Source organism: Strongylocentrotus purpuratus, unplaced genomic scaffold, assembly GCF_000002235.5.
Source record: "Strongylocentrotus purpuratus isolate Spur 01 unplaced genomic scaffold, Spur_5.0 spur5_scaffold_10, whole genome shotgun sequence".
NCBI lineage: Eukaryota > Metazoa > Echinodermata > Echinoidea > Camarodonta > Strongylocentrotidae > Strongylocentrotus > Strongylocentrotus purpuratus.
This window is the reverse complement of record NW_022145595.1, coordinates 27753249-27769961: the sequence shown is the minus strand read 5'-3', so window position 1 is coordinate 27769961 and position 16713 is coordinate 27753249. Positions and strand designations below refer to the sequence as shown.

At 38.6% G+C, this 16713-nt stretch overlaps 2 protein-coding genes across 2 annotated transcripts; both read left to right on the top strand.

Annotated features, from left to right (window-relative positions):
• The first annotated feature begins 254 nt into the window (after nucleotides 1-254).
• LOC115921607 (S-crystallin 2-like) lies at nucleotides 255-7111 on the top strand. The gene is made up of 4 exons (XM_030979220.1): nucleotides 255-290; nucleotides 5333-5443; nucleotides 5844-5948; nucleotides 6923-7111. Exons 1-4 carry the CDS (start codon nucleotides 255-257, stop codon nucleotides 7109-7111), a joined length of 441 nt encoding a protein of 146 aa, XP_030835080.1.
• A 4011-nt stretch (nucleotides 7112-11122) lies between these two features.
• On the top strand, nucleotides 11123-16105 carry LOC100889420 (glutathione S-transferase 1). The gene is made up of 6 exons (XM_030979218.1): nucleotides 11123-11496; nucleotides 11933-11987; nucleotides 13656-13754; nucleotides 13963-14078; nucleotides 14456-14560; nucleotides 15415-16105. The coding sequence occupies exons 1-6, from the start codon at nucleotides 11293-11295 to the stop codon at nucleotides 15586-15588; spliced, it is 753 nt and encodes a 250-aa protein (XP_030835078.1). The 5' UTR covers nucleotides 11123-11292; the 3' UTR covers nucleotides 15589-16105.
• The last annotated feature ends 608 nt before the right edge of the window (nucleotides 16106-16713 follow it).

Sequence of the window (16713 nt, the reverse complement as noted above, 5' to 3'; positions counted from 1 at the left end):
CTGGTTTTAATTGAGTGAAGTGCTTTTTGGGGACAACTGGAAATGAAAACTGTCGTGCTGCTCAAAAATCCTCTTGTGATTTATCGCAACGTGTTCAATCCCCTTCTCGAATCATCCACGCTGCATTATCACTTAGCGTTATTAACTTATCTATAATGACGTCATCGAGTTGTCTTCACATGAGTTGTGACGCCATCCAGCTAAACACTAGCCTATCCGCTATGCGTCGGGTCCAGGCAAGTACTAATCGCGTTATGGAGACAGACATCGCCGATGTCTGTCCCTATAACGTGAGAGTATATATGCCTTAAAGCCCGATGCATATTGGATAGGCTAGCTCAACACCAGCTCAACATCAAGATAATACCACGTGACATGACACCGAGGCGCCATCACGGAGTATATTGTACTCGAAAGTCCTCTCTACGCGTTTTTCTCCTTCTTAGTCCTCTACTGTACATCGCCTTGTGTTTATATTGGCCATTCATCTACATTAATCTTCGTACTGATTCAAGTGACTTAAGACTATTATTACTAACATGATTAAGCACTTTATGCCGATGAAATAGTTAATGTCATTTATTATTTGGAGGTGCAAGCTAGAAAATAACCATGAATTTACCATAAAAAAGCAACACATAATTTTGCTTCTATGGGGTTGGTTAGCTAAACAGTTACTGGCTAGGTATATTCATATGTTTATTAAGGAATCATATGGAACCAGTCACAGATAGTCTTATGAATTTAACTGTCCGAATAAGAATGTAGGGATCTTCCTTTATTCCTATTTCGATCTCTCATTTCCTACTGATTTTCTGAAAGACGGATGGAGAACCTCGGGAAAACGGATCGACGAAAATAGCGGACTACAAAGAGATGTTTTCATCCTCTCTCTCTCTTTCTCCCTCTTTCTTCCAATCTGTTACTTTGATCTCCCTCTTTTTCTCTTTCTCTGTTCTTTCTCTCTCTCCCTCCTTCCTTCATTCTTATCACGTCTTCGTCCTCTTTCTCCTTGAATCATTCCCTCTGTGGATCTCTTTCTATGTAATCTGTATTATGAAATACATGTAAATATTTGTCCGACGTCCCTCTCTTTCCCTCTCACTATCTCTCTCTCTCTTTCATATTTTTTTCTCTCTCGATGTCTCCTCTCTCTCTCTCTCTCTCTCTCTCTCTCCCTCTTTCTCTTCTATATTTCCACATACCTTTCAACTGGCGAGGAATGAAAATTTTAAAGATAAACACAGACATGGGAAATGTCAATAGTGTAGACCGGGGGGGGGGGCGTTTCATGAAACATTGTCACCGACTATTTTCCAGGCCTCTGATTGGCAAAGTTAGTGAGCGCTGACAGTTATCGGCGGACAAATGTTGATGGAACGTCTGTTCTGACATCGAATGTAATTTTGAGGTACGTGGGGTCCAATTATTTAAGCGATAGCGTGATAAAGCAGTATTTTCTTTGCCGTCTGCATTCACTTCAATCAGCACTTCGCACGGGCTAGCTTGTGTTATCATCGACGTCTTTCAATCATCGTTTTGTATTTCATCTCATTTTGTAAATTAATTATCATCTTTGACGATGCCTAACTATACAAGCTCACATACTTCGATGCACGTGCCAAAGGAGAACCTGCCAGGATGCTGTTTCACCTGGTGGCAAGGGTGTCGATTTGTATCCGTGGTTGGGGGGGATGATAGGTGACAAAAAAATTTCGGCAATGGATCAAAGCAACCAAAAGGTAGAAACGTGTGGCAGGTTGCACCCCATCCCCAAGCGCGTAGCCAGGATTTCATTTAAGGGGGGGGGGTAGTGAGCACGCAAAGCACACTCCCTAGGGGGTTGGGTGCAGGGAGGGAGGAGTTTCCCCATTCCCCCGCGAAGCGCGGAAGCTTCGACGCTTCATTAAATTATTGTCTGAACGTTCTCGACTCTTAACCCTTGTTTGAATCAAGTTCCCCTTCCTCCGCGCGTAGCGCGGAAGCTCTGATGTTTCATTAGATTATTAAAGGAAGAAGACGATTCGATGTACCATTCTCGACTCTTAATCCTTAATGTTTAAACCAAGTTCCCCTTCCTCCGCGCGTAGCGCGGAAACTCTGACGTTTCATTAAATTATTAAAGAAAGAAGACGATTCGAAGTACCATTCTCGACTCTTAATCCTTGTCTGAATTCAGTTTCCCAACCCTCCTGCGCGAAGCGCGGAAGCTTTGACGTTTCATTAAATTATTAGGGAAAGAAGACGATCCGTTGTACCGTTCTCGACTCTGAATTCAGTTCTCCCCCCCCCCTCCCGCGCGAAGAGGGTTAAGCTTTGACGTTTCAAATAATTATTACTCTTAATCCTTGTATGAATTCATTTTCTCCCATCTCGCGCGAAGCGCGAAAGCTTTCACGTTTCATTAAATTAATACAGAAAGAAGACGATTTGTTGTATCGTGTCTTTGTCTGAGTGCAATCCCCCCGCCCTCCCGCGCGAAGCGCGGAAGCTTTGACGGTTCAGTAAATTATTACCTAATCCTCGTCTATATTTTTGCCAACTCGCGCGAAGCGCGGAAGCTTTCACGTTTCATTAAATTATAAGAGAAAGAAGACGATTCGTTGTATCGTGTCCTTGTCTGAGTGCAATCCCCCCCCCCCCCCGCCTCCCGCGCGAAGCGCGGAAGCTTTGACGGTTCAAAAAATTATTACTCTTAATCCTTGTCTATATTCATTTTCACCCATCACGCGCGAAGCGCGGGAGCTTTACCGTTTTATTAAACTATTAGAGAAGGAAGACGGTTCGTCGTATCGTGTCCTTGTCTGAATTCAGTTCCCCCCTCCCCCATATACGGTTGTCTCATTTATTTCGTATATGTGTATGTATTATGAAAATGAGATAGCAAAATGTGTATATTGATGGTCATCTTGCGAGTAATAACCATGAACTATTCTCATCGGGCTCTCATCATTAATTTTTCTCTTTATTTATTTTTTTTATTTTTTCGATGGTGAATTATTGGGGGAGGGGGATGATTGTACAGGCCATCCCCCCCACCTGAAATATTGGGGGGGGGGGGGATATATCCCCCCCCCCCCCCATCCCCCCGGGATCGACACCCATGCCTGGTGGGACAAAATATGAAGATATTCGCTATGACTTCGAGGGAGAGGAATGGCCGAAGATAAAAGGAGACAGCAAAAGTAAAAAGTATAATCATTTTCTATCATAATGTAGACAAGCGACTGCTACGAGAGGCCTGATGGCGTCCCCGAGAGCCAACAGCCAGGCCTCGAATATTAAAGCTTATCTGCCGTAGTTTACAGGGGGAATTAGAGCGCACTGCAAGGTCACTGGACAGGTGGTTATCTCATCAACTCAGCTCTCAGTTAACATAAGAAAAAGAGGATCATGGGGGACCAATGGTCACCGATTAGGCATTGTTTGTTATATAGAGGGCGCAAGTAGCTACAAGTAGTGAAGTAGGCCTTTAAAGCAGTCGATATGACTTTATTATAGAGAATTGACACAAAAATCTACCAAGAATTCCAACCTTATCCTGTTCTTGAGTAAAGATTGGTAACCTGAGACACTGTCTGTTGATCTTCGCTGAAAAGATGACTGAATGTTACAATCATTTGGGAACAAGCACTGTATGGTGTCCGCGCTCGCACAAACAAAATGTTAACACGTAAACTAATGGAGATCTCATCAAAATTTTACTATTGTTCCGGTACCCGGAATCTTTATAGGGAATCTCAATCATGAACTAATGACCGGGAGTGGCTAAAATCACGACTCCAATTTCGACCAATCAGATGGCTAGATTTCTAATGAGAGGTAGACAAACGCAAAAATAGTCAATTTTGACTGAATTGCCTTCAAGCATAATCTAACAACAACATCTAAGCTTATTGATCTATAAGAGGGAAGTACACTGTGGTATGATACTATACGAGAGGTCTCGGGTTCGATCTTTGCTCGGTGCTTAAATCCTTGTACAAGGTGTTTTTTTGGCCTATATACCGTTCCTTTCCTTTTAGTGTATATTGAATTATGTACCCCGGCCAAATCAAGCTACCCAGGGAAACTCATCTATGTGTACATAGCATCTTGATGTCAGCAAAATGCTTTGTCACCGTGTTTGTCTGATTCATATTAATCAAATGCTATAACTCGTAACGAATATACTTGACAATTAAAGTGCACCTGAGCATGCACTCTGTTTTCCAGGCATGATTGATCTATATACTTCTTAAACCAATCAGTTTGATATAGAGATTATCTTATGTCATGCAATATAATTTCGTTCATTAAATAGATTTCTTTTCCCCTTGACTGTTCCATTTCGGTACCTTATTATTTACCTAACGTATTTCTAATGTCCTTGTTTCCGTATTCATTCTTCATTTCCACAGCTTTCTTTTCCCTATCCTTCCCTAGATGTCTTCATCTCTCTCTCTCTCTCTTTCTCTCTCTCTCTCTCTCTCTTTCTACACATTGCTATTCCGATAGAGTATCTCGCTCGCTCTCTCCTTAATTGTCACTCACTCCTGTGGGGGGGGGGGGGGAGTGGGGGTGTTTCACAAAGATCTTAAGTTGAACTTATCTCTCAGTTCGACTTAATAATTATGGAAAGACGTTCGCATCTATGAAAATATTTTGCAACAGTTATTTTAAAAGGCATAAAATGTCAATCGCTCCGGGGTTTTTTTTGTAGCGGTAATAGAGGTAATCAATAGGATAAACTTATTTAGGGTTGTGGTTGCAATAGTCTCTCTGGTCCATAGATGAAGTTAAGGATTTAAGTCATTATCAAGGTTATATTAATAGCTATGAATGGAGCAACCCAGTCGTCTGTTTGATAACTGATTAATACGCGTGAGTTCGTAACTTGTTCGGGGTGCGTGAAGTTGTGTGATTGTGCGTGTGCGTGCGTGGGAGAACATGATAATTCGGTAGTCAGCGGGTCAAAATTATATTGATACTAATAAATTTGTATTTCTCCAGAGTTTCCCCTTGGTCAGCTCCCAATACTGGAAGTAGACGGCAAGCTTTTGAGTCAGAGCAGAGCTATAAACCGCTGTATCGCACGTCAATTCCCCGGTGGTAAGTCACTTATACATATACCATGAGATTGATATCAATTATATTTTGATTAGTAGAATTATTCAAAATACTTTCATGTTTTCAATGAAGAATTTGTCCCCTACAGATTATTAATTGCCTATAGAAGGACTATAACAATGTAGTTATAGTCCTCGATTGCGAGATTGTGTTGAATCAAAAAGCTGGTTCATAATATTGTCATACTGTATCTTCGCAAAATTTGTTTTAATTTGTAGATTAGTATGGGAAGAACAACGTGGAGTGTGCCCGAATTGATGAAATCATTGAGATCGTGGCTGACATTGAGAATGCAGTCGCACCAGCCTATGAGACACCCGATGCTGCTAAAAGAGTAAGAATAATTGTAATTATAAAACCTTAATACCCGTTGTATAATAATGTAGAGGTGTTGTGGTCCAGTGGATTAGTCTCCGAACTGTGAACCACAAGCTTCAGGTTCGAATCCCTGTAGCAGCTCTTATGTCCTTTGGTAAGAAATTAATCTACATGATTGGTAAATGGGTACCTGGCATGAATTAATTCGTTAAAATGCTATAGCGCCATAGTGGTAATCATGCTAAAACCGGGGTAATAACTATGGAGCGCCAAGAGTGTCAAGCTCATCGCCTTCACTATAAGTGCTCAATGTAAATGCAATAATACTCCCTTCCTGGTCTTTTGCTACTGGTTGATGTTATAAATACACGATGTCCTAACTATCAGAAATATATTTTTTTCATTGATATTATCAGGAAGCTGATCTTGTCAAGTGTAGAGACAGTACTCTGAAGCCTTCCTGGGATTTCATCTATAAATCTCTTCAGAAAGCAGGAGGAAAGTACTTTATGGGGAACCGGGTAAGTCACAAGAAATAAAGGGCTTACTTCGAATCATCAGATCATCGCGTCGGGTCGGGTGGTCGCGTAAAACGACCTTTGTGAAAACATGCCCCTTTATTCACGAAATGTCGGGGTAATGTTTGTGGAATAAACCACTCTCACCCACAAATATAATGGAGATCTGGTTCAATTTACCCGACACTTTGTGAAAATCCGACGGTAAATCTACGAAAGGTCGCGTGATCCCTTTTCGTTTCCCGAAAGGTCGTGTAAAAAACGACCCGACCGGACGCGATGACCCGATCATTCGAAGCAACACAAGTAAAGTGTCTAATACGTTTACAACATAACTGCAAACAGTATATATACTAGGAGCTTTTCCCGGCGCAACAGCTCATTTTCTGTTCGCAGAGTTTGTTTGGAATTGAAAGAGAAGGTCGAGTTCAATTTGTTGGGCTTTCTATTTCCTATAATTATGTCAGTTTGAATGACTCCCGAAGAGCATGGCTCTAAAACAAATGCCCTCATAATAATATTCAAATGGATGCTCGCAGGTAGTTGGAAACATGGGGCAAAATTGTCGGCAAAAAAACGGTCCACCCCCCCCCCCCCCCCCATTCAAAATGGTCTATCAATGACAAAGCGTCATAGACCTACGATCAAACGGGTTATAGAGTTCGGTTTACAATTTGGCTTTACATCAAGTTTAGGCTAAAACTCATATTTAAATTTAAATTATTAATATCTAAAAGGTAGAATCATTCTAATTTAATACAGAAATTAAAATTATAGAGTAACAAAGATAATTTAAGTGATGCTAAATACGTGGTTCAAGATAATTATATACGCCTTTACTGGAATGTATTACAAGTTTATGGTTGTATTATGGTCGAGGGTTTAAGCAAGTATATTAGTATTACAGAAATTGACCCTGGAACACTTTAATATCCAAGCAGCATGTCTTACAATCGTTTGAATCTTTTTCTTCACAGTTAACCATGGCCGATGTGGTTATCTTCAACATAATAGATTTCTTCTTGGACAGCGGTCTTGGTTTAAAGACCTACTTTGAATCCTACCCAACCCTCGTCAAATTCTACGAGTCAATCAAGAATGATTCTCCACTCACACAATACCTGAATGACCGAAAGTATACGGCAAATATTAAATCAACTTTCTGAAAGCACTATAACCCGGTTGCGAATTTTTGTCCCAAACAGGTTTGCTATTATTAATATTGTCTTCTGATTGTCTTCTGATTGGCTGATATGTTTTACGTCATTAGCAATGACGTAACCGTTAGGATTAGGGTTAGGGTTAGGGTTATTATAATCATGCAAACCCATCTTTCATCAACCCATAGTTGGCTCAATCGAAAAGGCCAGCGTACTGCAATCTTAGAGTTGTGGGTTCGATTCCGAGGAATTTGTCAGTCCTTTACTTGTTGGCCTTTATAAATAGTGAGGCAAAGCAATACAACAACAACAAAATCAAAGTTGATTTGTTTGTGACCGCTATCCAAGCTGCTAATGAAGTAAAACATATCAGCCTTTCAGAAGACCTGAAATATAAACCAATTTGGGGAAGAAAAAAAAATCGCGCCCCGGTCCCACCAACGAGGCCGACATCTGGACGGCCTTTCAGGAGACCGTCGTAAGTACAAGTTCGCCGACAACTAATTGAAATGCATGTATTTAAAACACGTGAATCAATGGGATGTTGGTGAATTCGCACTTACGAAGGTTTCGTGAAACGATGCCCGGGGTTTTAGTCGTTGTGGAGCCGATTCGGTGCTGTGACCAGGGTATCAACTACAAGTATGTTGAAAGAAGTAACAATTGGAAACAAATATAAGCATTTCAACCGAGGAAAAATAAAATATGAAATAGAATACTAAGCAGCAAACATGACTTGCAATGTGACCAACATTTGAAATGTCAGTTATTATTGCCTATTGCACGTTAAAATTAATATGTTGATATTACGATATAAGAGTGTTTTAAAAGACGCTTTAAAAGGAAAGAGAGATGACCAGTGCCTTATTGTATTTGGTAAGGACTTCATAACATCTGGTCCATGATGTCTTAATTACTGACTTTTGGGCTAAGATTATTTAGGAGTTTCTAAAACTCCGTCTTAAACCCCGTCTTAATTGGAAAATAAAGTCGCGGTGACGTCCGGACGACATTTACCACCTTCCAATTTAGGCTGCGTTCATGCTTAAATTTTGAAGGCAGAATGAGCGATCTGAAACGCTCATCGTAAACGCTCATCGTGATCGCAGTTCCACGATGTAGTGTTCATGCTTACTTCTCTGGCTCCCCCAGGCAATTCTCAGTGTGTGGCCTTAATTGGTCTTCCAGCTGGATTCGCAAACCTTCACTGTGCATGCTACGTAGACCCACTAGAGGTCAGTGCGTTGACCCCATTTAAACGCGTTTACAAATTGTAAACGCATCTTTTTGTGAGTTTACGATCGGCGATCGTGATCGCCGTTTGTCGGTGATTCTACAAAAGTGAGCTAAGACGCAACCGTGTTTTAAACTAAACGCGTAACAGATGCCTGATTCTGGCCGTCAAAATCAAGCATGAACGCGCCCAAGACGCGTCAATCGGGGTAACGTCCGGACAATATCAAGGTAAATATCACCCTAGACGAGCCAGGGTGATATTCATCCGGGTAAATTACGTCATCATCGTGAGAAAATGTATACATGTACACAGCGCGCGCCAGCTGATCGCTGGGTGAGGTTTTTGCGGATTGCTGATTAAGACGGTGTCCAAAAGCTCACCCCGTGTTTTACGATCAGACTCCCCACTGTTTCTCATGTCGCTCGGGTGAGATCGAAAAAGTTCTGTTAAGACGGGGCTTTAGTGATCATTTTTTGAACGACGGTTGGGATATGTGTGAATGTTGAGTTAAAACCATAATGTTGTAAAATAGGGATGGAAGTTGATTATGAAAATACTTATACATAAAAATGCTTGTCTGTAAAAAGGTGAATATCTTGAAATTTGCAATGTTTTTAATCTCCCTCTCTCTTTTGTAGCAAAAATAATGAATTCATTCTTGGTATACATGTATTACAATTGCCCCATACAATATCACTATGAAATACATGTGATAACATTCCAAAATTATATAATGTAATTATAGATCTTTCAGAAACATTATAAAGTATTCCAATATTCCTTGATATTGACGTATGTATATTAAGTATACGCTCATTAACATTTAAATGAGAGTCAATTATAGTGACTACTAAACATTGCACAGATTTTTTTCTCCAAATGACAGACACTCCGTAAAATATCAATACTACCATTCCTTATATCATGTACGTTAGTCTTTTGAAAATAAATGACATTTGATTTACTTACATTTAATGATGATTAATTAGATTTAAACCGCCTAGAAATTGTCATTAATTCACAATTCAACTGGTATATGAGCGTATCAAATTTTTTATAGGAATAACAAATACTCGTATCATCAGTAAAGATGATACGTGAAGAGGATTTGTTATGTAAATAATAAATAACAAGGACCCAAAATCGATCCTTGCGGTACTCCACGTTTAATAGTGATTTATTTTTGTTTACATTCGTGACTTTGGAAAGATACGTTTTGTTGTCTGTTTCGTAAATAATTGGTAAACCAAGAAAGAGCTTGACCTCTTACGCCATAGTATTGTAATTTATAAATTGATATTTTATGAACAATCGTATCAAATGCTTTTAACAAGTCCATAAATACTCCAATGATATGGTCACTGTTCCCAAAAGCCTCAATTATTTTATCAAAAATAATATAAAATCGCATTATCGGTAGAATGACCATTTCTAAATCCGAACTGGTTAGGAATCAATAATCATTTTTTTTTTAAATGATGTTAAAACTTTTACATATAAGTTTTTCAAGAATTTTAGAAAAAACTCTTTAGCTATTTATTAAATTTATTTCGGAATCCTATGAAACCAATCACAGATTTTCTTATGAGTTTAGTTGTCCGAATGAAAATGTAGTGATCTCCCCTCTTCCCATTTCCTTTCTTGCTCTCCTTCTCACTTTCTGAAAGATGGATGGAGAACCTTGGAATCTAGGTTAATCCAAGTTCGTGTTCTATATGAAATTGGATCTTACAATTCATAAGTTTGTAAGAAATGTTTTGAACCTAGTTACATTTAAGAGACACAAAGAACCCTTTTTTAAGATGATGCGTAGCTATGAGATTTCTTGCACGGCACTCTTAACAGACTTTGGGAAACATAGTCGGACAAAAATAAGGTATGAAACACCATCTTTCTTTTAACATACTTAATACCTTGGTCACACCACACTGAAACCATGTGAATTAAAATATAAGAGGAATTATCTGTGGGACTAATGAGCATCCGTAATCAACACCTCACCCTCACCCACACACGCCTCCTCATAATCACTTATCCTCGAATAGTCTCCTATACCATGACTACGTGTACTTCCGGTGTCTATAAAATACCCTTGGGAATCCGACATTTCAAAGAGTGTTTACTCGATGACTTAGCACAAAATGAAAAATATAACACAGGTTCTTCAAATATTAATATTAAACTAGCAATGGCTTGGTTTAGTCGAATAGTACACGAACACAGACACTGAATCACAATGGAATATTTATGCAAATAACTGAGGACTGCTAAAGTCCACCCCTCTAACCTCAATTGGATTTATTTGAATGAAGTGCTTTCTTTTTGAACAAATAAGGGAAGGAAATGTAAAATATGACACAAGTGAAGACAACCAAATTACATAAACTCCAATCATTGAAACGTCAGTCTTGCCACCAGGCCTACTCCAAAAAAGAGTCCGAACCGACCAATATACTTGGCCACTGTGGGTAATGTCATGTTTCGATTGGTCTGTTGTCGGTCTGGTGTTGGTCTCGTAGGTGTGGCTGACGAGATAATAACTGAGCAATGTGCATGGTCTCTGAAGCACAGGTCGGACGAAAAAATACATTCAACAATATATTATACCATAGACCTACCACCAACGTAGGTCTATGATTATACATATGAGAAAATATATAAACAACACAAAGCATATAGAGGAGCCAGCAGAGGCGATAGGCCTTACAAAGGCTGGGCTCCAATGGTCACAGATAATTATACAAAGTAAAGAGAAAAGACAGAGTGGGTAGTACATATTGTAAACGCTCTGCGGGGTCAAGTTTGAGCGATAGCGTGATAACCCAGTACATTCGTCGCCGTCTGCATTCATTTCGGCACTTCACACGGGCTAGCTTTGGTCATCATCGACGTCGTTCAATCTTCGTTTTGGATTTCATCTCATTTTGTGATTTAATTATCATCTTTGACGATGCCTAACTTCAAACTCACATACTTCGATGCACGTGCCAAAGGAGAACCAGCCAGGATGCTGTTTCACCTGGTGGGTCAAAAATATGAAGATATTCGCTATGACTACGTGGGAGAGGAGTGGCCGAAGATAAAGGGAGACAGGAAGAGTAAGGACTATGCCACATTTTTAATCACATACAAATATCATTCATCAAAAGCTTATTGATCTGTAAAAGAGAAGTCTACCTATCGTGTGATAGTATACGAAAGGTCCAGGGGGTGTTTCACAAAGATCCTAAGTTTAAATTATCTCTAAGTTGGACTCAAAATTTATGGAAAGCCATTATCATCCATGACAATATTTTGTAAAAGTTTTTTTAAAAGGCATACATGTAGATTCATATCATTCATATTTTATATTATCAAGGAGATTTCATGTTCTTGGTGTGGGATTTATAAAAAGTCTAAAATGCTTGAATTTACGCTTTTGAATATATATTATATTATGGCTACAAATGGCTCTCCATAATATTTAAGTCCAACTTAGAGTTAAGTTTGACTTGGGATCTTTGTAAAACACCCCCAGGTTGCGATCTTTGCTCGGTGCTTACATCCTTGTAAAGGTGTTTTTTCCCCCACATTCCTTTCCTCCCTTGCAGGTGCATATCAAATATGCACCTGGCTATACTGTGACCACAACCAAAGCTACCAAGGGCAAATCATATAGATTATCATGTACCACGTATCTTGTGTTTGTTCATCCCTGGACTGTATACAAAATAATTGTGCATGTATAAGCAATCTGTGTCAACAAAAAGTGCTGTGTCACCGCATCCGTACGATTCATATTAATACAATAATGGTTTATAACTTGTAACGAATATTAGAGTTAAAAAATTAAGGTCACCATGCACCAGAGCATGCACTCTGTTTTCTAGGCATGATCGATCTACGTGTGTGTGGTTGTGTGTGGGAGTGCGTGTGTGTGTGTATGTCTGAGTGTGTGGGTTAACGCATGTGTGCTTGCGTGTGTGGACCTTGAGTGGATTTATTTTCTTGCGTAACTATGATTCCAAGTTATTGAGTTTCAAAGTACCTAAGTTCTATTTAGAAATGATTAAAGCATGGGAAGAGTTTGGAGCTTGTAGGAATTTTGAAGAAAAGAATAATCCAAATATTTTTTACAATACAAATTTCTTATTAAAAAAGAAAATGATTTTCGATGAGCAGGCGCGTACGCAGGATTTTTTTTTCGAGGGGGGGGGGGGGCTTTAATATTTCAAAATCACGCCGAAAATTTCTCAACGACTCAGCAAGCCGCTGAATAAGCGCGGGGGGGGGGGGGGGTAAATCAGGTTTTTCGGGTCACCCATTACCATAATTTCTTTTTTTTTTTTAAATAAAAAAAAAACGCAAAGGGGGGGGGGTATCCAAAACATATACATAAAAAAGTTAAGGGGGGTTGGGGGTTGAACCATTTTTAACAATACAAATTTCTTATTAAAAAAGAAAATGATTCTCGATGAGGAGTTGTTAACATGCAATACAATTTCAGTTCAAGATATTTTTGCTGAAAATAGCATGCGGTCAATATCTCTTTTTCAACCTTTGGAGTTAAAAGGAAACAAAATTATTGATATATGGAGTATTGTGGAAGCTATTTTGAGAAGCGGTGAAAAGGATAACTGAAGTGTAGTGGATGTAAAAGAGTATGATATTTTAATGCAATTAAACGGTACGGTACTGTGAAGCTCCTCAGAGATTCTTTTATCGAGGAAGGTTTATGAATATTTCATAGAAAAGTTAAAATTTATTTGTTTTGAAGATTCAGGATGGGTAAGGATTTTCAGATTTTTCAAATGAGGTATATAGGGAGATATTTAGTAGTCCCTTTTAACTCTTGTTAACAGACTAAGAGAAATTCAATATAAACTGCTTCATGGAGCAATTACTAGAGAACATCGATGTTGCACATTCGTTTTTATAGCTGCGATGCTGTCTAGTCTTGACGGAATTTACCGTATATTTATGATGTCGAGGAAAATGACCATGTACACACGCACAGGCATAGATAGTTCGTAGGAAAATTAGCCCCCGGCCCCGGGTTTATAGGGTTAAATACGTAGACAATGGCCCATGGCATTAATATATATTTGTTGGTAATTGGTTGGTAGTTTTGTCGGTAATTGATGGCCTCTACACCCCCTCCCCCACACTGAAAAAAGGTCTAGCGAAGCCCCTGCTTACAACCGCATTTTCATTCCCCAATCATCTTCACCATTGATAACTGGAACCGGATGTTTTCCGGACTAACCTATGGAGAACATGACAATTCGGTAGACAGCTGGTTAAAATGATATTTAAATATTTATATTTTTCCAGGATTTCCACTCGGTCAGCTCCCAGTACTGGATGTAGACGGCGAGCTTCTGACTCAGAGCAGAGCTATATACCGCTATATTGCGCGTCAATTCCCAGGTGGTAAGTCAATTGCATTTTGATTAGCAGGTTTATTCAAATACTGTCGTGTTTTCAATGAAGAAGTTGTACCTTACAGATTATAATTTGCTTATTGGATGACTATAACTATGTAGTCGTAGTCCTCGTTTGCGAGATTGTGTTGGAACACAAAGGGGGTTCACATGGTTCATATAGTCATACTCTATCTTCACAACAATTATTTGTGTAGATTACTACGGGAAGAACAACCTGGAATGTGCCCGAATTGATGAAATCCTTGGGATTGTGGCTGACATTGAGGTGGTTGTCGAACCAGCCTACGAGACACCCGATGCTGCTAAAAGAGTAAGAATAATTGTAATTATAAAACCTTAATTCCCGTCGCATATTATATTATATGTAGAGATGTTGTGGTCCAGTAGATTGGTCTCCAGACTGTGAACCACAAGGTTAAGTTTCGAATCCTCGTAGCACCACTAATGTCCTTGGTAGAAATTGGTAAATGGGTACCTGGGGTGAATTAATTCTTTATAATGCTATAGCGCCATAGTGGCAGCCATGCTAAAACCGGGGTTATTACTGTGGAGCGCCAAGAGTACCAAGCTCATTGCCTTATAGTGCTCAATGTAAATGCAATATACCCCCTTCCTGGTTGATATTATGACTAAACATTGTAGAACATCAGAAGTACATGCATATGTTGTTTTCATTTATATTGTCAGGAAGCTGATCTCGTCAAGTGTAGAGACAGTACTCTGAAGCCTTCTTGGGATTTCTTCTCTGAGTCTCTTCAGAAAGCAGGAGGAAAATACTTTATGGGAAACCGGGTAAGTCACAAGAAAGAATGGGCTGTGGAATAAACCCCTCTCACCTACAAATGGAGATCTGGTCCAATTAACCCGACACTACGGTTCACACTTTGTGAAAACCTTACGGCAAATCTACGAAAGGTCACGAAAAAAACGTGTAACACGACCCCCCGACAGGGCGTGATGACCCAATCATTCGAAGTAAGCCAAATAAAGTGTATTAATACGTTTAGAACAGTATATACAGGACCAAAAAGCCTGAACTATCCAAACTAGTAATAATTCGGCAACTAAGAAAGATTTTGACCCAAGCAACAACTCATTTTCTGTTTGCAAAGTCTGTTTGGAATTGGAAGAGAAGGTCGAGTTCAAATCTGTTGGGCTTTCTCTTTCCTTTATGTAAGTTATAGAAATGTCCCCCGAAGACTTTAAAAATTGCCCTTATAATAATATTCAAATGGATGGTCGCCGGTGGTTGGAAACATAGGAAAAAATTGTCGGCAAAAAACTGTCCACCCCTCTATTCAAAATGGTTAATCAATGACATACTGACCTACGAATAAACGTGTTATAGAGTTTGGTTTACAATTTGGCTTTACATCATGTTTAGGCTTAAATCAATATTTAAATTCAATTTATTAATATCTATAATGTAGAATCATTCTCAATTAATACAAAAATTGAAATTATAGAGTAACAAAGATAATTCACGTGGTTCTATACACGCCTCTTACTAGAATAGTTTATGGTCGTATCATGGGGATGTTGGGGTCGAGGGTTAAAGCGAGGAATATTAGTATAAGCAATTTAACCTGGAGCACTCTAATATCACTGCCATATGTCTTACAATCGTTTGATCTTTTTCTTCACAGATAACCATAGCCGATGTGGTCATCTTCAACATAATAGATTTCTTCCTGGACACCATTTTTGGTCTCAAGACCTACTTTGAATCCTACCCGACCCTCCTCAAATTCTACGAGTCAATCAAGAATGATTCTCCACTCACACAGTACCTGAAGGACCGAAAGAAGACCAAATATTAAATCAACTTTCTGAAAGCACGATATCCCGGTTGCGAATTATTTTGAATCCCGGTCGAGAATTGCCTATTGCATGTTGAAATTAAATATGTTGATTTTTCGATATAGAAGTTTTTTAAAAAGATGCTTTAAGAGAAAAGAGAGATTAACAGTGTCTTATTGAATTTGGTAGGAGTTCAAACATCTTGTCCATGATGTCTTACTGACTTTAGGGCTAACATTATTTTAGGAGTTTCTAAGTGATAATTATTTGAACGACGGGTGGGATATGTGTGAATGTGTGAGTTTAAACCATAAATGTTGTGAAATAGGGATGGGAGTTGATTATGAGAATACTTATACAAAAACATGCTTGTCTGTAAATGGTGAATATCTTGTAATTTGTAATGTTTTTAAATGATGAATTAATGGTTCGTTGTGTAATGAATAATTTGAGTTAGTAATCATGCGAATCTCTCGTTTTTGCAGCAAAAATAATGAATTCAATAAATTTGAAAATTATATAATGCAGTCTTAGATCTTTCAGAAACATTTTTTTAAAACATATACAGTATTCAAATATTCCTTGATATTGACGTATGTTAATTCCGTATATGCTCATTAAATTTAAATGAGAGTCAATTGTGACTCCTAAATAGATTTTTTCCAATGACAGGCAAGTCGTAAACATACGTTAGTCTTTTCGAAATAGATGAAATTGGGTTTGCTTAAATTTATGATAGTTTATTAGATTTAAACCACTTAGAAATTGTCATTTATTCACAATTTAACTGGTCTATTAGCGTATTACAGTTTTTTTATAGGAATAACAAATAGTACCGTATCATGAGCAAAGATGATAAAGTTTAAGAGTGAAGAGGATTCGTTCGTATCTTTTATATGAATAATAAATAAAAGGGACCCAATATCGATTCTTGTGGTACTCCAACAATTTAATAATCATTGGTGGGAGTAATTAGAAATAAGGAATTTTCACTTGGAAAAATCAAGGACTTACTGTAATTCATACCACCTGATTAGCTGCTCGATAAGGGCCTACATCTATATAATGCTCATTAAAAGCGTTTGAAATTTTAATTGGATCAGTAATTTGTTGTTTATTAATTAAGAAACATGAGTTGTGACACC

Coding starts and splice junctions, on each gene's coding strand:
- LOC115921607 (XM_030979220.1), top strand. CDS start 255: ATGGAGACAGACATCGCCGATGTCTGTCCCTATAAC. Junction 5,444..5,843: donor CACCCGATGCTGCTAAAAGA/GTAAGAATAATT, acceptor TGATATTATCAG/GAAGCTGATCTTGTCAAGTG. Junction 5,949..6,922: donor AGTACTTTATGGGGAACCGG/GTAAGTCACAAG, acceptor TTTTCTTCACAG/TTAACCATGGCCGATGTGGT.
- LOC100889420 (XM_030979218.1), top strand. CDS start 11,293: ATGCCTAACTTCAAACTCACATACTTCGATGCACGTGCCAAAGGAGAA. Junction 11,497..11,932: donor ATCATTCATCAAAAGCTTAT/TGATCTGTAAAA, acceptor CCTCCCTTGCAG/GTGCATATCAAATATGCACC. Junction 11,988..13,655: donor CACAACCAAAGCTACCAAGG/GCAAATCATATA, acceptor ATATTTTTCCAG/GATTTCCACTCGGTCAGCTC.